Genomic DNA, 21,548 nt, shown 5'->3' on the forward strand with positions numbered 1-21,548 from the left:
GTAAAAATCTGGAGGAAGACATTTCCAAGGAGATGGAACAATCAGCAGATGCTCTAATGTGGAAATGAGCTTGGCCACTCATACTTTGGCAAATTTCTTAATTTCACTGCTGCTTTGTGTTTTGTTTGCTTGCTCATATCCCTGTGTCACTTTTCAATTAAATATGCCAGTGAAAAGAAGCCAGTTTTGTATAACTCTTTGTAAATCTTCATAGAGTATCAAGCCAAAGGCATGAGAAAGTATTTATTAAATGTTTTGATAATGGTGAAAGCTACAGATTTCTCCTACCCCATGCAGTCTAGGGAAACACATAAACAGTGACCGTTATAAATGCTCTTTAAGTAAGAGCTCTATAAGTAAGAGCTCTACTCTGAATAAATAAGCACTCAGAATGACAACACAACTGGTTTTATACAAATGGGGAGGGGATAAAGTCTGGGGTACGAGGTGCATTTGGTGCATTTCAAGTATAGGAGAAAGGGACTTTCACAGCTCTGGAAAAAGCAGGAAAAACTAAATTGTAATAACTTCAAGATGACAGTTAACCAGAAGTGGTTACATAAGAAACATTCAAGGGAATTTTAATGTGCTGCAGCAAACAGGATTATAGGCAATAAAATTTCAAGGTGTATTCTACTTAAGTCCTAAAGATTTTTGCAGGGGTTTTGAAAAGAGAATGCAAGTGTCCAGAACTTAAGGGAGAATTTGTGCTTCACTCAGCAGAAACTGCAAAACATCTACACTTGCTCTTTGCTGCAAAACAAGCAAATAGCCAGTGCCTGTCTATACAGGGCTACCTGTAGGGAGTTCTGCTTCGGAGAGCTCCCAAGAAGGCACATTTCAAGGACTATTACCTTTATCTAGACTCCCCATTAGTCCACAGGGCTCTTTATGGTGCTCCATGCAGAGCTAAGCCTTGTGAGTAATTAACCCCAGGGTGGCTGAAAAATTAATTTTCAGCAAGTAAGTTCTACTTACAAGTGGAATCTAGCCTTCTAAAGGGCAATGGACCAGGTCTTTCACTTCTTTTTGGGTCTCAGAATCCAGCACAAGGCTAAATACATAAAAGGCATTCAGCAAATATTTAATGAATGAACCATGTCTCAAAGGGTTTGCTGCTATGGGTAGTCTATGGGAATGCAGTGTTTACAGGTACCTAAAGTTAGATATTAAGTTATAAATTGTCCTTGACTCAAATTGTAGTAAAAATCTTTTTCAGACTTATTTTGTAATTCTATATAGGTTATAGGGTTGCCTGACAAAATACAGGACTCCCAGTTAAATTTGAATTTCAGATAAACACAGATAAAATACTGCATGGAACACTAAACTTATACTGAATTTTTTTTTTTCATTGCTTACCTGATTTTCAAATTTAACTACACATCCTGTATTTTTTATTTACAAAATCTGGCAACTCTATTTTCAGCTGTTAGGTCTTGAATCTGATTGAATTTGTTTCTCTTCTTTTCTCTGATAATTGAAGTCCTAAAAAAAGATATTTTAATCATTTTTAATCATTCCCCTTTAAAATTAAAAACATATGAACTATGTTCTTCTTGACCTTATTTAAAAAGATATAGAGGAAGAAACTCCAGAACATATGCAATATGATATTAATGCATAGAATGGCATTATCCGTGGTGCCTAGTGTAGTTTGTTATGTTGAATTTTGCTAAAAGAAAAAGAAAAAAATAAATAAAAGAATAGGGTTTCAGCTGTTTTCTAATGACATGGCCAGATGATGCCACAAAATCTTGGCATTACTGATAAGTACACACTGTGCTGGAAAATCAATAGTTTCAGAAGGGGATCCTGAAGGGAACTTTCCATTATGGAGGTTAGAAATAACTTAGCCCCATACTCATAAATTCCTACTCAGGATGCTCCACATCCCTAGGCAAGAAAGCACAGGCTTTGTCCTAACTTCATAACCTACTAAGCTGGAATTAGTAATTTTTTAATTACTAAAGGTCTACTTTTTAAGACTTTTTAAACTATTTCTAATGCCAGTGATTGAGTTGAGAAAGCAAATAAAAGAACAGGTGTCCCTGTACTTTAAGAAAACCTGATAGGCTGGAAGAGAAGCTTAGGTAAGCAGATAAATTTTGGAAGTGGTTATTTACATTAAATAATAATTCATTTCCACACTCCACTAAACATTAGCCTCTGGAGCCTAGCATTAAAAAATATATATCATTTACTCCTTTGCCAAGAGTTGCTAAACTACTTTTCAGGGTCTTCTATATATTTAGGCTGTGAAAGTTGAGTCCTTGCTCATTTTAGAACTCCGTGTTTATACACATCTGCACAATGGTTTGTTGTTATATTTAGTATTGCCCTTCCTTGAAACTCTAAGGTAATATGAATTCCTCCTATTATTCTGCAGGAAAACACAGCCTATAACTCAGCTGTCTTAAGCCTTCTTTCTTTTCTGTAAAACTAGTAGGTAAAGTTTCTCTAAAACTTTGAAGTAAAACACATCATTTTATTTTCACTCCTTCACATGCTCTCCTAATAATGTAAGTGCAGAAGACATTAAAAAAAAAAAAAATTCACTATTCACCATTATTTTTACAAATAAGGTCACTTCCCAAGAAATAGCAAGGAAGGGTCACTCAGTCTTCATTTTTTAATAAACTTTTGAAAACAGTTTTAGATATACAATTTGTGAAGATAGTACAGACAGTCCCCCATTTCCAAAACCCACTTTCCCCATTGTTAATGTTCTAGGATATATCTGTCATAATAAACTGATATTGAAATATTATTTCAATAATGCTATATTAAAATTTCTTCAGGTTTTACCTAATGTCCTTTTCTGTTCCAGGATCCTCTGCAGGATACCACGTTACATTTATTGGCCATGCCTCCTTAGTCTCCTCTTGACTTTGGCAGTTTTCAGATTTTTCCTTGTTTTGCTGATTTAAGGAGTACTAGTCTGATATTTTATAGGATACCCCTCAATTTATATTTGTCTGATGCTTTTCTCATGATAAGACAGAGATTATGGGTTTTGAGAAGACCACAGAGATGAAGTGCCATTTTCATCACATCAAAGCACAGTTACTTTTTTCATCCTTTTCCATACTGTACACTTTGGAAGGAAGTCACTATGCACAGCCCACACTTAAGAGGTAGGGATTTAAGCTCCATCTCCTTGAGGGGGCAGTATCTACATAGATTATTTGGAATTCTGCACTGGAAGTTTGTCTCTTTGCCCCATTTATCCATTCAATTCTATTTCTGTGTGAACACATGGATATTTTATACTTTGGGTTATAATCCAATACTACTTATTTTGTTGCTGTAATTGTTCCAGCTTGGGCCACTGAAACTTTTTCAGTTGGCTCTTGTGCTGTTTTGACATGCTCCGCATCGTTGTGGTTTTTAACTTTTTTATTTTATTTTAGCAGATCATTGCTTTTTGGAACTACAAGATGGATTCTCCAGCTTCTTCTGGTATCTTCTTTGCTCTATCTCTAGATTCAGCCATTCATCCAAGGAGATCTGGTTCCTTTTTTTTTTTTTTTTTTTTTTTTTTTGGAGCATGGCATTAGAAGCCAAGAACTGGGCTTTGATAGGTGAAGGCTACTGTCATTTTGAAATCATTTCTCTTCTTCCTCTCCTACCTGAATGTATTTGCCATTAGACTGAAGGACATTCATATCATTTCTTTCAAATTTGGTTCTAAAAAGGCAATTAGCTAAATTTCTGAAGTATTTGATGATTTTAGCACTTATTTTACTTTATATTTAAGGGCTGATTTTAATTTCCTTGTTTTTTGCTTTTTTTGGGTATTTTTCTTTTTCCTTAAATGAGTAGAATGGTTAGGTAATGAGCTTCCTAAGGAAAGAAAGGGTGGGTTAGCTAGGTGCAGCCTGGTAATTCAACTAGAAATAGCAGGGTGTATCTAAGTCTAGGAGAAGGTTAACATATACTGTCTTTATTCAACTTTTGCTTAGAAAGAATTATATGATGGCCACAGACATGTGAGGGACTAGTTATAGAAGGATGAAGAGGTTGCAACAAAGGAAGAAGCGAGTAACACACAAATTCCATTATCAAACCAAATAACCACCTTGTATTTTTTATGATGTATATGTGAGGGAAGCTGGCTTTTAATATGGAGGATCTCTTTCATAGATGTAGTGTCAAGTATGCATTCTATCCAACATCGGGACTTTAAGTGGTTTTAAAACCACAATATGTCCTATAATAGCCAAAGCTTACCAAATTATCATTGCTACTAGTATTGAGAAAGTCTCCAAAATTACACAAAGAAAAAAATTAATAAATTAATGTATGCCCCTGGTCATCCGAATAGGTGAGATTATGTTAAATGCTAGTCAAAAGGGCAGTTTATTTGCACCCAAAACTTGCACACACGCAAAGTGTAACCTATGAGAATGCTTTTCTTCCACTTCTCATTCCAATTACCAGCTTCCAATACTTATTCCCCTTCTCCCAATGTGAAGTCTGAATAATACTATAGAGGCTCAAATTATATACAACGACTGATGACTGAATTGCACCACTTGGGCTACTCATGAAAACCAAGGCCCAATAAAGCCCCGTAGTCCAGATCCATGAGTCTCTACTGTTGGTGGCAAATAGGTCTGACTTCTGCGGCTGCTTAACATTGCTAAGTTCATACCCAGGAAAAAAAAAAAATTGCACATATTAGCTAGACTCTTTTGGAGCTAACTGAGCCAGTCAGAGATAGGTTGGCTGAAAGCTGAACATTTTAATGTGTACTCTAACCAAAAATTTGCTGAGGGCTAGTCTTCTCCCAATATTGCCTTGTCTTTTCTCATGGAATCGAGTTGGTATTCAGAGGACATGGTCTTTAGCCAGCACAGACACTGAAGACAAAAGACACAAACCAATAGAAAAAAATAACTTCTTTTTATTTACAAGAAAAAAAAAATCCAAATATTGGATGCTGTAAACAAAATTCACAATCTGTTCCCTCTAGCACTGATTCAAACATGTCAGTTTTTAAGAGTCCATTCTCCATCAACTCCTTTTCTGCCTGTGACACAGTCTAAAGTCAAAATATTCCAAAGGGTGACCCAAGGTGCAGTTTGCTGCAATAGGACATCTCAGAGCAGGCAATGGTTGTAGAGGTCGGAGAGAGAGACAGCCAGCGGGCAGAGCCTCCTCCATTCTGCAAAAGGATTTGCAGCAAATTTTGCCAAATTACCTTGACATCTTCCACCTTTGTACTTTTAACCATATATTTTGTTAGCAAGCCATTATTACAACAAAATATTACACAGAGATTCTTTCTTGGCACTGAAAAGGCTATGCTATAAGAAATCTTAAAGAAAGAATATATTCAAATAGGTGCTATATGTAATTTTTTTTTTTTTACTTTTTGGTTTCATCTAATACACGTTGTCTTCAAACAACAAAAAAAGCTTATTTTTGAACTGCTGACAGCTTTCAACATAATACATTTCATTTACAAAATAGTTCACAATATTTATTTGACAAGCACTGTTTTGAAAACAACTTTATGCACAGTGAAGCAATCAACAATACGCTAACAGAAAGGGATGACAAAAACAGTATGTTTGCTTTTCTTTGCATTTCCTCCGTGGCTTGGGTCACAGATATTCTTCCATCCTTGCATCATTTGGAGCCACGTTAAAATAGTCCACCCACTACCAAAGTGAGCAGATACCTGACCCCACGTCAGGAAGGGAAAAGTCCATCTTGATGTAGGACTTCTTGAGGCAACCAGATTTACTGCAAATCCAGTCAACTTTTTAAAAGGGCACTGTCACAGGTTAAATTTTCTCTGACATGCCAAACTGGACAGGTGAGAAGAGCCTCCAGAAGACAAGACTTCTTCCTGTTTTAAAGTTAACAGCACACTAGGCCAGATAAACACAAAAGCAAGCAAATCACAGGCACTAATCAGGAGTTGAGAGCTGTTCTTTTCTCTGACCTATACACACGGCTCTCTCTCACCAGACATTCAAACTCTTAGGTTACACATCCACAAAGAGAGACATCTATTCCACTGTTTTGTTCAACTACATATGCACAAGACTATAGTACATACAAAAGAGAAATAAATTATCTAAGTTTTAAAGTAACTGCTGAAGGTTGTCTTGAGCACAGCCTGTTCTATCTGAATGGCAGGTGTTGGCACTTCCAACTATGCTACCAACCCTGGAGTAAAGCAAGAGAAGGACATAAATATTTCAGAAAATAAATGGAAAGTATTTTCAAATAAGGCCCCTCCAAATAAGAAATCTGTGTCATAAATTAACAGCAGACTGTTCCTATGGCAGAGCCAGAGATCTCCAGATTCTTTTTCATACAGTGGATGATTCACTTCTCAATAGTTAGGATAAGAAGGAAGTAGACAGATAACCATCTGCTCCTATGTTCCCGAATATTCCCTTCATTTTCTTATAGAAAATCCAAAACAGGTAAGCAGGCGGAGCTCTGGCTTCTGACAGTTAAGTATCAGGCTTGATCTGCAAATGGAATAATATTGCCTGGAAATTCAAAATTAATTCTCAAACCCAGGGCTGGAGTGAGGGAGACTGAGCCAACATGGGAGAAGAAAGAGTTCCCTAGGAAACAGTGAGTGGCAGTGCAGTAGCTGTTACAGCTCAGACAGAATTCACAGGGAAGCTGCTACAGCAGACCCATCAAGTTCCTCTTAAGGCTTCAAAGAAAGATGTGCAAAAGGTAGTTTCAGATGGATTAACCTAAAATTGAACATGAGTGATGCTTAGATAGCAAACAAATGACACTGCCAATAGGATGATGCTATTTTCTTCCCCAATCCCTCTTGAACTTGATGACAAAAATATGGTAGGTTCTTCAGAGGAATTGTCATAGTAAGCAGTCATCCACTAGAGTTGAGAGGAATTGTGCGGTTGTTTCACAACACAAAGGAAAGGTTTGCATGTGTTAGCTTTGTTTTTAACAAACGCATTTTCAGAGACCAGTATCCAGAGGAATTAAGAGGTGGGGGAAAGAATGGTTTTAGGATTAGCTGTCACTGAACTGAAATAGGGATGCCAGTTCATTTCACAAAGGTTTAACTGGTCTCTTGGGAAAGAGATAATAAAGTTGGATCTGATTCAATGCAAAGTGACTGAATTTTAAGTACAGTACTAAATATTTAAATGCAGTGTGATAACCAGATCAAAGATGTTTCATATTGGCATGAATTTATAAAATTTCATATATAATATATATCTCATATATAAATTTTAAGCAATTGTGCAAATACTCTTTAAAAAGGATAATTTCACATTTACTAAATTCTAGTGGTCCTGGAATGCAGAATGCATTCATTAAAAAATTCATTTAAATATTAATAAAGTAGTGTTCAGATCACCAGAAATTTTATTAGCAGTCAGGGATTTAAATGGACTATCACTGATCCATGATCCACTGGATTATACACCATGGAGGCATGCAAGTATTACACAAAATAAAAGGGTTCCTACTGTCAAAATGGCAGTTCAGTACAAAAAGAGTGCTCTGCCAAACAAATATTCTCCCATTTGTAGAATTCTATGGCTCACAATAAAAGGAAAAAAAAAAACAAAAACACACTCACTAAAAATGTATACTCTCTGCTCTTCCTATCAAATATATTACTTGTTTTCCTCCTTCATTTGCTTTAATTTTCTAGATGTGGGTTTTAATTCATCACTGCAATATGCCCACGTCTCATGTCATCCTGTTGAAAACATAAAAGCACACAGTATTTAAACATTTTCTATTTGCTACATTATTCTAGACCATAGTCAATGTACTGTGTGTATATATATATACATATATGAAGTATGTATATATATATATATACACATAATATACACATACATACACATGTACCTATGATAATATCACACCAACGTTAACTTTATACAAGTATTTGCCAAGAAAAAATAGGGCATTTCCTCCACCATTCACAAGCTTATATGTTGTTTTATTTTCTTCTTGAGTCCCTGATAAAATAAAATAATCATTAAACCATAAAATTTTTCCACTTCAAATTTTCAGAAGGCAACAGGCACTTTGATGTTTATTGGTGTGTAACAAATATAGTAACTCTTTATATATTCTACTATATCTCTTCTACTTGGGTATTTTTATCTGTTAAATCTTTGGTCCTTGAGCATACTTTCTTTGTTACAGCTGTTTTTGCTTGCATTTTCACATTTTAAAAATGCAAGCTATGCATGCAGCTGGAAATAATGGATTGTGTCATCGTAAGTTCTGCTGTTTGTTATGAGAGCTGCACCAACCTACTACTGTTCATTAGGAGCAAGCTGTTTCTGTTAGTGTAATAGAATGGTTCCACAGAAAGCACTTGCTAAAAGTCTCAGATAGTAATCCCAACGTTGGAGTACCCTTTATTCTTCCATTATTGTTACTATCTGAACTTCTGAATTGAAAACTAGGTTGGGGTAAGACCTTTTTTTCCTCTGCATTTTCCCTTTTGTGAATTCCATGCTATAAGAAACCCTCCATTTTTTCCCCCTATGGCAAAGCTATGGGAGCAGGTACTGCAAACCCATATTGTCATCAAGCATTTTTTTTCCCTTGTCATTTTAAGAGAACCTGGTTGCTTTTAATGACAGGTCTTTTTGTTTCAAGATAGAATCCAATTGGGTAGGAGGAACAGGTGAGAGGGTTGGTGGGTGAGGAGGGTGGTTTTGAGATCAAGCTCCCATATTTATGAAGAGATCCACAAGCTTTGCCAAGCTTAAAACCAGGAGCAGATCATCATTGCACAAAACACATCTTTAATCAGGGCTGCGTCACTCAGCCTTTTTATTTGTGAATTTATTTTCCCTATCTTGTCTGAAACAGCTTCCCCACAGGACACTTTTAAATGATTCTTAATTGCAGGGTAGCCAAGTGGAGTATGTCTGTTGCTGGCACGTGAATACTGGCTGGACCTGGGCGATGTAGTAATTGCTAAAGTTGGCATCTGCTACATAGGGGGCTGGCTGGTAATAGCAAGTGACATTAGCCACATTAGGGATGACATTTTGGTCAGCTAGCACCCGGATAGCCAGCATAGTGATAAGGTTTAAAGTCTGTCTTCTTTCATGTCCCATCAGGCACACCGTACTCTCATTCACCACTCCATGAAGGGTCATGAGATAGTCATACTTGCGGTCTTCCAATCCCACGAAGTGGTTCTGCAGATAGGACTCCAGTTTTCTTTGCTGCTCTCCAATGTCTGAGAAGTCGATGAAAAACCTGGAACACATATACCTCTGAAGGGTCTTGATTTCATCAGAGGCAGGCCTAAAGCCCCTCACTAATAGATTGCAGTACTTAAGCAGGCCGCCCCCTCTGATTTCCTCTGGGTTCCGGGTGGCAATGATCTTGTTACAAAGATGATCAAAGGCTTCATGGAAATCACCATAGACGCTCTCACCAATTATTGTGGGGTGAAATGTTTCAGTCATTGGGTTCTCTGAACATTCATAAAAGAGGAGAAGAGAGTCTAATTTGATTTGAAAAGAATCTACACTAAATTCAAACTGCCTCCGGAGGGAATCCACAAATTTCAGTTCCACATTTTTGCCACTGTTGTTTGACAAGGATATAAGACTCCATCGGTCAGAGTCATTGCACACTTTAACCATTTTCTGCACATAAGCTTCCTACAATTTAAAAGATAAAACAAGATGAGAAGACCTAGAAAAAATAATAAGTAGATAAATACATCTTCTTCACAGTTGAAAATTATTTTGCTCCTTCCCTTTTGTTTTGTCAAGTTTCAGCAAAACACTACCTACAGGCTTAAACAGTCCTCTGAAAGCAGAAAAAAACGCATTTAACGAGTGGTTTTACCGTCTGGGAAAGAAACTAGAAGTAATAGTTTGAGGCTTTTGGCAGACGTAGCACAGTACTAAGAGGTTCTGTTGTCATGTCTGACTTCTGAAATGTTATTTTTTGAAAATGGTCTTATAGATACAATATTCACACAACATCCACACAATACTCGAAAGACAGAAGGGCATACAGTGGAAGGTTGGTCTGCCCCTTACCCTTGTCCCTAGTCAACCCAGTTGTACTTCCCCTAAGGAAACTGATGCGACCAGAATCTTGTCCCTCCAGGGGTACTCTGAAACCCAATATGAACTAAATTAGGACATTCTGGGAGGCTAATTCCTCATGCAATTTTAATTGTATAAAACACGCTTTGAACCAAAGTGTGGGGGTGGGGGGGGTTCCCACAATATCCCTCACACGTGAACCGACCAGGAGAAGCACCACACATATCCTTCACACACCGAGTCAGCCTCATGCAGCTGGGAAATCTCATCACATTTTCCAATACACCAATAAGCCCACTGACTCCATTCTGCTTCAGACTGCTCTTTCCCCAAAGACTAGATCGTAAAATGACTCAAAAAAGTGACATATCATTTCATTCTTTCACTTAATCAATCTACTCTGGACAAGACTGAAGCAAGGAAAGCCAAGAGTTAAAAAAAAAAAAAATAAGGAAGAGAAGGGAGAACAGAGGAGGAAGCAGAAGAGTAGTGGCGCTGAAGAACCAAGTGAACTAAAACATTCAATATCGTCCATGCACCTTAGTTTACTCATTAAAAACAAAACAAAACAAAACAAAACAAATATAGAAGCATGCCCAAACCCGTCACGGCCGCGGGTCTGTGGCATCAAACGGACGCCCCTCTGCCCGCCGCACCCCAGCCCGGTCCGGGCGAGGACCCAAACCCAGTTCGGGTGGCTTTACCTTGAGGGTGAGTGGTGTGATCTTCTCTTTGTTCACCCCTTCGGGTAAGAAGTCCAACAGGCAGTCCAGCACGACGTCCTTCACAGTCTGAAACTCCTCTTCCCCGCGCAGGTCGGCGCAGAAGATGAGGTCCAGGTCCTTGTAGCCCAGGCCGCTGTCCTGGTGCAGAACGTGGCTGGCGGCCGAGCCGTTGAGGCGCACGTCGCGGACGCCGATGCGCTTCTCGGCCAGGCGCCGCCGCACCACCTTCACGATCAGGCTCGGCTGCAGCTCGAGCGTCGGGAAGTTGCCGCGCCCGTGGATCGGGATGGTCTCGCTCAGGATGCCGTCCAGCCGCTGCACTTGCTCCCAGTTTAGCACGTTGCAGTGCGCCGTGGGGCTTTCGCAATAGTCCAAGCAGTGCCCGCCGAAGTCGCCGCCGCCACCGCCGCCGAAGTCGCCGCCCAGGGGGATGTAAGCGCCGCCGGTCAGCTCGTCCTCGGCCATGGCAAAGTACGCTTCGCCTTCCGCCATGAAGTGCCCTCCGAACGCCACTTGGCCCTGGTCAGTCCTAAAAGCCAAAAGGGGGAAGGAGGGCGGTGAGGACTCGCGGCACCGGACAGGGGCCCAAAAAGGAAAAAGCGCGCCCCCTCCCCGGTCCCTCCGTAGGCTCGAGGGCTTCTGGGAGACTCTCCCTCCCCAGACTCCCGCGGTCCCCAGCCGCGCGCCGCGCCCCGCAGAGAAGCCCCGCACCAAAAGTATCTCTGATGCATCTGGAAAGTGCAAGCGGGAGTCCCTTCTGTGTCACCTGGAGGCGGCCGCCCCTTCGAGGAGCGCAGCGAGCGAGGAACCGCGAGGCGGCAACACTTCTAGGAGCAGCGAGTGCGCTCCCGGCAGCGGCGAGCCACTTAGTCCTTCCTAGACCCCGCCGCCTGCGCTGGCCACTCCCGCCCCTCGCCCCCGCCCGCGCCGCTGTCGCCTCAGCTGCGGTGGTCCCGGAGGTGGCGGCTCCAGCTGCCGCCGTCGCCGCCGCACACGCTACTGTCTCTGGAGCTTTAGCAGTTGTGCGGGGAAATGTCTTCACTACTTTTTTTATACCAGGCCTTTCTGCGCTTCCGGGGCCCAGGCGCTGCGCGCTCGCCACACCCTCTTCATCTGCATAGGGTGCCGCCCCCGCCCGCCCTGCGGACCGAGACTGGCTGAGCGGCGCGGCAAGAAGTCCGTAGAGCGCGAGGCCGGTAGCTATTTGTACGTACATGTATATGTCCGTGTATTTGTACATATACTTAACTTAGAGACGGTCTTTCGCGCCTAAGCCTCTCTATTCTTTTTTTCCTCAACGGGAAGACCCTGAAAATGCCTCAAGAGTTGTAAGTGGCCCTAAAAACTGAATCACGAGTAAAATCACGCAAGTGCAGAAAGTCGCCAAACATAAAATTCTCTGATTCAGCGCGTCCTTATAGCTTAATAATGGGGCTCCAGAGGTTCCTCACGACCTCCCGCTTAAACAGTGTATCGGTATAAAGCTAGACCGTTTTTTTTAATCAAGAAACACTGTCTCGGTGTGAACTATTGAGCCCACTCGTCCATGCAAATCAGTCTCCGCGAGTGAGGGGAAGGGCTTGCTAACTGTGTTTCGATTCTCGAAACCTCGGGAAGTGCCTGGGAGCTCCGGGCAAGCCCGAGGAGACGCGGGGGCGGAGCCGCGAGGTTGCGTCCAACTCGTGCGCACGAGCCGCTCCGGGCGGCCGGGAGCGCGGCGTGGGCCAGCGCGCGTCACCGAGCGGACGCCCCGGCGGGTCGGGCGGCTGGGCGGGCGAGCGGCCAATAGCCGAGGACGGCGCGGGCCCGGGGTGCGGCGCGGAGAGCGCGCCGCCGCTGTGTCGCGCAAAGAGCTACTGCGCGCGCCCGGACGCACCGCGGCGCGTTCTCCCGCGGACAGAGGAAGCGAAGCGCGTTCGTCCCAAGCTAAGGTTTGCCTTTCTAAAGTGAATACAGATGTCAATGTGAAATTGTCTAGTTTTCCACAAAATGTGACAGGTCGAGTCTAAAAGATGAGTTTTTCGAACCTGCTTCAGTCACTTTGGCAGTGCGAAAGTAGTGTAATGGTTACTCCCACACGCGCTCACCACCGAGTTTGCTAGAAAGCTTCCTTTCTTGTGGCCATCTATTCCGGCCGCACGCTGTTTCCAAACTAACTACTTCATGCAAAGACTGCGGGAGACTGAGGTAGGGCAAAGGGGAACATGCTGGAGAAGATGAAGGCTCTCCCTGGACCCTGCACAATCTCGGGCGCCTGGCATGGGAGGAAGAACAGTCCGCCCCGCGAGATTTGAGGGAGCTGGGTCCTACTCGCCCAAGCTGCGCGCCCTCGGCGAGGGGGTGGGGGCGGGGAGAGGACGGTTACCCGCGGAGCACCCAGATGCGTGGCAACGCCGCCCCCTGCCGGTGCCCTGCGGAGCCGTGTCCCAAAGCGCAGAAACCGACTGCACCTTAGAAGCCATTATCCTTCAGTGTCCAGCCTAGCACTGTAGAGGGGGTTGGGGAAGGAACGTTAGGACCACCACACAATTCTCCCAGGCCCATTGCCTCCCTGAAGGACGTATATTCCCTTGTTCAGCCTTCCACACGTGAATCCATTCTATCCAGGCATTCAGAAAAATTACATATGTGTATATTTATGGTTTGACCGGTTATTACGTGTCACGCACGAAGCTAAGTGCTGAGGATGTGAGAATGACTACACTTCACACAGTCTAGCCGGCATGACAGACAAGCATGTAATTATGGTTCAGCCTTACCTGCATCGTGGGAGAAGTATGTGCTAACTAGGATCAGGAGGACTGGGAGAGAAGACCAGAAGAGAGGTATCATTTGGACTGAATCTTAAAAGGTGGACTTCACGTCTATAGCTGAGTAAGGAGACAGGCATTATCAATAAAGGAAAGAGAGCCTTAGAGAATGTTTGAGAAAGGATTATAGACTGCCATGGTGGAAGGGATGAGATTGGTGGTGCATTTGGATAAAGTTTGTGGGGTTCCAGGAATTTATTGAGCGCCTCTAGGCTCTACTCAGGGCTTTACACCTAAAAACTTCATTAAATCTTCAATTTAGAAAGAAGGTATTCTGTGTCCGAGGGATTTAGAAACAGAGCAACTGAGAGATAAAGAGACTTGCCCAAGTTTCATGGCTAATACCTGATTGGGCCAGACCCTGCACCCAACCCATTTGACTGTGTGTGAGTGCTGTTTAGTCATTTCCAAGAACAGGATTATTTGTAGTTTACCTGTACCTTCTCATTGGAACCCAAGACTTAAGTACAAACAGCAAAAATACTTAAAAAAAAAAAAAAAAAAAAAAAGACCTGTTAAAAACGTTACTTTCAAAGGCCAGTGTGAATTCTGCCCCTTCTAAAAATATGGCCAAAGGGGTAAATCATGCATTAGGTACAGCGCACCAAAAAACAAGTGTTTAACCCTGCTGCTATTACTTTATGCTTTATTTTAATCCTATGTCTAAAAAGTGAAGGAAAAAAAAATAAAAACAAGTCTCAGAGCTGTAAGCACCTGTACTTCAGGCATGCCCAGGATTTTGTTCCGTGGGGCTAAAGGAATGTGCGTTTTACCAAGTTGTCCACATAAGCCTGACACAAGGACTCAGCCACACTTTGCACTGTCCTGACAACAGCCACTGCAGTCCAGTTCTTTAAGTGAGGATCCTCTCCCAATCAGAGGCTGCCCATCTCTGCCCAGCTGCTCCATGGCCTTTTCAAAGAGTAGACGGCATGGCTGAGAGGCAGAAGTAGAGTTTGAGGCCAGACATAGGAGGCCTGCTATGCATGAGACCCCGCACTGAGGAAAAGAGGAATTTTAGTAGCAGTGGGTAAGTGCCCTTTTCCGAAGCTGCCAGGGCTTTGTGGCTGACACTTCCTTAAGCCTTTATCAAAGTATTTCCCACTCCCCAGTTGGATTCCCCTCTCACAGCAACCTTCCATATTTCCATAATCTAGACCTTGCTACCGCCTGTACTAGGACATCTGGATAGCTTGTTTTTGGAAGTACTTGGTGAGGCTTTGACTGGATTCATATGTGCCTGATTCATAGTGGCCACTCTATAGGTACTGTTGAATGAAAGCATCTGTTGTTTTCTGTTTGTCTTCTCCTTGTCTTCAAACTGAGATAATATTTACATTCTGGGGGAAAAAATGTTCATCCTTCCACGAATTTGCAAATTTTGCAATTGCAAGCATTTATTTTTTTCTGGATAACCAAAATAATTATCACATGAGAAAATCTGTACTTTCCAAATATATTCATAACTTAGAGGTCTTTAAACATAGTTCAACACTCTTAGTTTAAATTTAGGTTCAGAGTTGCTTTTTTTCCCCCAGCCTTCAGCTTCTGAACCTACTTGGTAAATAATTTACCGTCCCCCATTTAAAACGAAAAAAAAAAAAATCTACGACAATAAAATGCTATGAATCCCTATCTGAAATTCTTAAAAGAAACCTTTACATATACTTTTGAAAACACTTGTAGTTAGCTGATCTTGGTTTAAAAGTGATAGTAACGATCAGTCTAATGATAAGAAAAGAAAAAATTCAATTTTGGTCTTGATAATAGTTATCATTATTGAGTTTGTTACAATGTGCCAGGCAGTGTCCTCAGTATTTCATATACATTATCTTCTTTTAAGCCTTCTGCAAATCTCAAAACTTTACATGTTGCATACCCATTTTTCAGGTAGGGAAAATAAAGCAGAGGATGGTTGAATAACTGTGAAAAGTGGCAGAGCCTTGGTGCAGACCCACACGTGTGCCTCCTCTCCTAGTTCCTTTCATTCTGTGAGTCTGCCTTGTCCCTGTCTTCTCATTTACCTTATAGACTTAAAACTGATTGGAACTCCACTCTGCTCCTTTCAAAGTACTGGACATTCAGATTGGACACAACATTGAGAAATAAGATGTTTTGTCTTGAAGCAACTGCCAAAATGCAGAGTGGCCTAAATGGGCTGAGAGTTTCTTCCACAGTCACTAGTGACCTGACTATGGCAGTGGAGAGCTAGCAAGCTGGCAGCCTTACAGAGCTTACAAGTAACTCTGTACACACTGAAACATAGTGTGAGGTTTGAATCTGCCCCCAAATTCATGTAGCAGTGATAATACCTTTCCCATTTTGCCTTGTCTGCTTCCTATCTTCGAAAACCGTTCTTAGAAGATAGGAAGAAGACAAATACATGATTCCCCCAAGCTCATACCCAGAAGGAGAGAGAAGAGCCCAGAAAACTACTGTTAAGACTACTACTTCTCTGTCCCTCAGCCCTATAACCAGTCTCTCCCCATATTCTTGTCGTATTCTTAATCTTTCCATATCAGCCCTCTCCATACTCTCTATTGGTTTTCTCCCTTCCACTGCTTCTGCTCTTTGATCCCTTCCACAAAAAGTGACATAACCCTGTGGAAACACCTTGCAGTCCAGGCAGAGCAGTGGCAGTGTGAGGAATTTTAGCCACCCCCTCCTCTCACCTCTTTGGATACACTGCCTTCATAGGGCAAATCCCAGTGATTCCTGAAGCCACTAAGGGACAGAAAGACATCCTCTTCCAAGCATACATATGCACCTGTCTACATTGCAGAGTAAACTGGAGATTTCCCTGCTGTCTGGTGTTAGTAGAGCAGCAGCTAATCAGAGTGCTTCATGTAAAAACTAAAACTCACTTGGGAACCTACATTACCTGTTTTCCCAGGGAAATGGTGCTGTGAATGGCTTTCCCCATGTTTCTTCAGGGAAATAATAAATGTTTTTTATTCAGGGCCTATTTAAGCCCAGAAATATCCTAAGCCATAAAACTTACAGATTAGTTTGGGAATAGCAGCTCAACTTTTTATTACTTATATACTTGTTAGCAAGCAACAGGTTAACTTTTGTAGTTTTAAACCTTTCAACCCTTTTTATTCTATAACATGTAATTTTATCTTCAAAATTATTCTGATCAATGTGCCATCCTCATTTTAGAAAAGAAGAAAGGCTAGGTGATTTTCCCCAAGTTTATAAAGTTATTAGTTACTATCAATCATAGGCCAGCACTCCTTTCTCTTGGCCACACTGTATAATCTTACATCTGTGTTAATGGATTTAAATGATCAGTTCAGTTTGAAGGCATCCTCTACACAGAGGGTCATTTGTATAGATTATGTTCACACTTGTGAATGTCTTATGAAAGCATCACTGCTCTACTCTTAAGCATCTTGTAAATGTAATTTCCTAGGTGTTATTTTTAAGGATGTTTATTTGAAGTCTGTGACCTCATAAAAATAATTTTATACACTGTCATGGATCAGTGAGCTTAGGAAATGCAATATGCAAGCAGCAAAATGTGGTGAACAGACGTACATCATCACTCCTAAAATCACAATTGATATAGATTGTCCTTTAATAGAGTTCTTCATCAGAAAGACTAGCCAGTATTTTCTTGTTCTACTATCAGTGCTAATTATGCCATAAGTTCTTCCTGTTTTGACATCGCAGTGAAATGCTTGCCGTTTAAATCAATGTTGTAAGTCCCGGGCCAGACATTTTCCTTACTCCAAACAAGAGACATACAAAAGTTGCATTCATTTGGCAAACTGTAAACTAGAAATACACATATATTTTCAAAAACTACCAAACAATGAATAAACCCTTATTCTCTAAAGTAACATTTGTATTATGAGTTTTTCCTTCTGTAAGTTTGTACTAGAAGAATGTTTAACTTCTCAGAAGAAAATGTTAATGTTTACTTGTGGTGCTGGTGAAGCTTTGAGAAGGGTCCAAGGAGGGAAATATAATAAATTATCTTTCTTTTTAAAAAGGAATTTGGTCGGGGTGCCTGGTTGGCTCAGTCAGTTAAGCGTCCGACTTCTGCTCAGGTCATGATCTCATGGCTTGTGGGTTTGAGCCCTGCGTCAGGCTCTGTGCTGACCATTTAGAGCCTGGAGCCTGTTTCAGATTCTGTCTCCCTCTCTCTCTCCCTCCCCGACTCATGCTCTGTCTCTCTCTCAAAAATAAATAAACATAAAAAAATGTTTTTAATAAAAATAAAAAGGAATCTGGTCAACAATATCTGTGTACATTGTAGGGAAAAAAAAGACCGTCTTCTATGGGTATAGCTAGTTCATTCTGATATTTTTTCCATTCAGTTCTTAACTTGGACCTATGTTAACAGTTTGACAGTTGATTTCTTTTATATGAGCTTTCAGCATTTTAGAGATATTTAAAAATACTATATACCTACTTTGCTAGCACCATTTTGATATGCCAAAATCAGAAATTGCATAACTACCATATGAATTTGTAGCAGCTTTAGAAGGTATATTTACTCATATGCATAGACCATACATTAATTCAATAATACCTCCTTGTTTGAGATAATTTGTTTTTTTTAAGTATTTCGGGCATCACTATGTTCTAAAGTCTTTTCCTACTAACTTCATCCCTTACCTCAAAATTTTCTGCTGCCAAAGAAAGAAATTACAATTTAAATAATATAATTAATGTTATCTTGATGTTTGGGAGAAATTACTAATCAAAAAACACACTGTCTTCGAAAGTGTGAGAAACTGAACACAACAAATGACACACAAAATGTTTTCTTAAAGCTACTAGAATCATGATCATTTTTAAGAGACAGTTTTTTTTTTTTTAAACTGTGCAAACTGGACTCTAGGAATAGAAATCTGACTTGAAAGTCCTGGGTTTCTTAGGTGAAATATGAGTGAGAAAACTAGCTGCAGAGTCTCTGCAGGAGGTGGGGGAACACCAAGACACCTAAACTTACTCTAGCAACGTGGGATAAAATAGATTCAAGTTTAATTCCCTAATAAGAAGAAAGGCTTCAAGATGATGGAATTAGGCATTGCTTGAGAAAGTGTAGGGGGAAGAAAAGAAGAGCTATCACAGTTATTGACATTTGAAACAGAAGCTTCTGACTGGAGAAGATTGGTTTCTTATAAGCCACAACTCCAGCAGGGGTGCTAGGGATTAAAACGGAGTTTGGACTAACACATGATTAAGTAGCCACAGTTTAGATAAGTAAGATATCTCTGAAGGGCAATAAAAGAACTGCCCTCCAGGTTTTGAAATTTGTAATTACTCAATGAAGTGAGTAAGTGTTTAGCATAAAGCAAGTGACATTCTTAATTTTTCTTAGCAGAAAGATAGCATATTAAAAGAGGAAAAAAATATATGGTGCCTGGGATTCATTGTCCCCATATCATCCCTGGTTTCCATTAAAATTCTAAAAACATTTATTTTTTCTTAACTGGCATTAATTTGGCTGCCACATCCTGCTCCCATCTATTTAACATGAGTTCTATATGAAGGGTAGTTCAGAATGTATGGCTTTGCTGTGTGTTAAAAAATAAATGCTTCATGCAAGCACTTGTGACCTGTCTGGTTGTCTTCCTCTTTTCCTTACATTTCTTTGAACATCATCAGTGTCCTTCTGTGGGTTACAGGACTTGTCAAGGAGGTCAGCATACTCAGAAGTGACACAGGTGCCTTTTACACTGCTAAGCACTGGAAATACCTGCAAGGTGAGTCCATTTCATACTCAGAGTAGTATGTCCATATTTTAAATTCATTATTTAAAAAAATAAAATCAACAATAATAAAAATACATTAATAATAACTATTATATTTGGGGCGCCTGGGTGGCTCAGTTGGTTAAGTGTCCAACTTCGGCTCAGGTCATGATCTCAAGATTTGTGGGTTTGAGCCCCATGTCGGGCTCTGTGCTGACAGCTCAGAGCCCAGAGCCTGTTGTGATTCTGTGTCTCCCTCTGTCTCTGCCCCTCCCCCGCTCATGCTCTGTCTCCGTCTGAAAAATAAATAAAACGTTTTTAAAAATCTCTTAAATAATAACTATTATATTTTACTTTAAAATGTGTCATGTTTATATAGTACATTGCAATGTATTCTATTTTGTATGTTATTACTCTAGACAACAAGAAGAGATGACTTCAAAATATTTCTGACACCAAATTACCCTTTGCTTATTGGATAGGTCTTATTTTGAGTCACACTTTCTTCATAAATCAAAGAAATTGAGTTATCATGACTAACTCATAATCCACTTTCTGTCTAAAGATAGCAAACATTTGGACTAAAAAATTGAAAAACAAGCTAATTATTTAGATGTTTTATCTACATGATATTAAACAGCCAGATATCTGGCTAAAGTTTTTGTTTTTAATAGGGCAAAATGGAAATTTCAGTTGTCTTCTATATTTAATTAAAGACCAATTTGAATGCCTGTATTGATCAAATTAACCAGAGGTTCTACAAACTGCACTTTATGCTGCACTCAAACGTGGGTAGCCTAAACTCAGCAACCCTCCGGTCCTAATGTAGTACACTCATATCTCTGAGTTCCAGTGAGAGGGAAGGACGTTCAATGCAGCTGCACTGGGAGGTGAGAGTGTGTGTACACAGGTTTTATATCTCCCCTGATTTTTTTCCCTTGACTATTCCTTCACTCATCCTTTCTCATATCCTATTCGTTAATACAGATGCATGGCTATTGAATCAGTCTAGTGCTATCAGCCACTATGAAGCTACCTTTTATGAATCCTTAGTTTTGATCACTATGACTATCTGAAATTCAACTGGCAAATAATCTAGATTAAATGGTCTAAATATATTCTGTGTGTCTGTAGTAAAAAATACTCTACTTAGGAGGATGTTTTCAGTTGAAATGTGGTCAACTTTAAAGTTTTAATAAATATCCTCAATGCTATTATGAAACTAAGTTTCCAGTTTTATGATCATTTGATGACTAATTTTTCTGAACCCCTAGTTATATATGATTGATAGGATTTTATGGGGGATTTAACTTTTCTCCCTTTTATTTGCTTTTTAACACTTCTGGGAATCCTTCAGAAGCTTCGACCACTTTTCTGTTTTATATCAAGTAGGGTATGAAGACTAATCAATTTGAGATTTCAAATTATGCCTTCATACATGTAATAAAAAATTAAAAATATACCATTTACTTTGATGAGGATGTTATGTTACTACTTACTCAAATTCTTATTTTTTGACTGCACACCCAGTGTGGAGCTTGAACTCATGACCCTGAGATTAAGAGTCACATGCTCAGGGAGCCTGGGTCGCTCAGTTGGTTGAACTTCTGACTCTTGGTTTTGGCTCAGGTTATGATGTCTTGGTTTGTGAGTTCAAGCCCCGTGCCAGGCTTCTCACTGACAGTGCAGAGCCTGCTTGGGATTTCTCTCTCCCTCTCTTTCTCTGCCCCTCCCTGGCTTGCTCTTTCTCTCTCAAAAACTAAATAAATAAACATTAAAAAATAAAACTAAATTTGCTGATTCTAGTACTTGATATCAAGTGAAATCATACAATATTTGTCTTAAAAAAAAAAATCACATGCTCTACTGAGTGAGCCAGCCCCCTTAATTTCTGTACTAATAAATGTTTTGACTAAAATTTGAGTTCTTATTCTTAGAACATTTAAGCATTATGACTGTGTGCCCAAATCAAAAATTAAATTACGTGGTATAAAAATACTAATAAACTTATGAGGACAAAAGGACTATATATTTTAAATCTGTTTAGTTCTTCAAAAAATCTAAGATGCATGGTCATCCATCTACTGTAGAGGATTCAGATTCCTCCTTCAGTTCATTTTCCTCTGACAATGACATTTCATATTAGCCATTGTTAAGGTATAATAGAAATGAAATACAGGGGATTTAATTCAATATTCACAAACCCACAGAGATATCTTCATACTCTCCCACTTAAAATTAAAGGCTTTT

The 21,548-nt window shown here is 40.3% G+C and overlaps 1 protein-coding gene and 1 long non-coding RNA gene across 5 annotated transcripts in view; one reads left to right on the plus strand and one right to left on the minus strand.

The window, feature by feature from the left end:
* Window positions 1-3,546: 3,546 nt before the first annotated feature.
* TENT5A (terminal nucleotidyltransferase 5A) lies at window positions 3,547-11,980 on the minus strand. Of its 2 annotated transcripts, none has more exons than XM_042939233.1 (3): window positions 11,547-11,980; window positions 10,760-11,309; window positions 3,547-9,659 (listed from the first exon to the last, which is right to left on the minus strand). In XM_042939233.1, exons 2-3 carry the CDS (start codon window positions 11,270-11,272, stop codon window positions 8,883-8,885), a joined length of 1,290 nt encoding a protein of 429 aa, XP_042795167.1. In that variant the 5' UTR covers window positions 11,273-11,309; window positions 11,547-11,980; the 3' UTR covers window positions 3,547-8,882. The 2 variants fall into 2 exon arrangements, with proteins under 2 accessions (XP_042795167.1, XP_042795166.1); XM_042939232.1 differs by having other exon boundaries at window positions 11,492-11,980.
* A 577-nt stretch (window positions 11,981-12,557) lies between these two features.
* Window positions 12,558-21,548, plus strand: part of LOC122220127 — a 262,266-nt gene continuing 253,275 nt past the window's right edge. For 2 of the 3 annotated variants that reach the window (XR_006202686.1, XR_006202688.1), the window contains exons 1-2: window positions 12,558-12,711; window positions 19,233-19,310. This is a non-coding gene — a long non-coding RNA (uncharacterized LOC122220127). Of the gene's footprint in view, window positions 12,712-13,069; window positions 13,632-19,232; window positions 19,311-21,548 lie in introns of those variants that run through there. The other variant, XR_006202687.1, reaches the window with a different exon arrangement.

This window comes from Panthera leo, chromosome B2, assembly GCF_018350215.1.
Source record: "Panthera leo isolate Ple1 chromosome B2, P.leo_Ple1_pat1.1, whole genome shotgun sequence".
NCBI classification, from domain to species: domain Eukaryota; kingdom Metazoa; phylum Chordata; class Mammalia; order Carnivora; family Felidae; genus Panthera; species Panthera leo.

Bases quoted from the DNA above. Each gene is read 5' to 3' on its own strand.
- TENT5A (XM_042939232.1), bottom strand. From the start codon at position 11,511: ATGCATCAGAGATACTTTTG. The intron at 11,310-11,491 runs GTGCGGGGCTTC...TTTGGCTTTTAG, and splicing joins ATGCATCAGAGATACTTTTG to GACTGACCAGGGCCAAGTGG. The intron at 9,660-10,759 runs GTAAAGCCACCC...TTTAAATTGTAG, and splicing joins TCACACCACTCACCCTCAAG to GAAGCTTATGTGCAGAAAAT.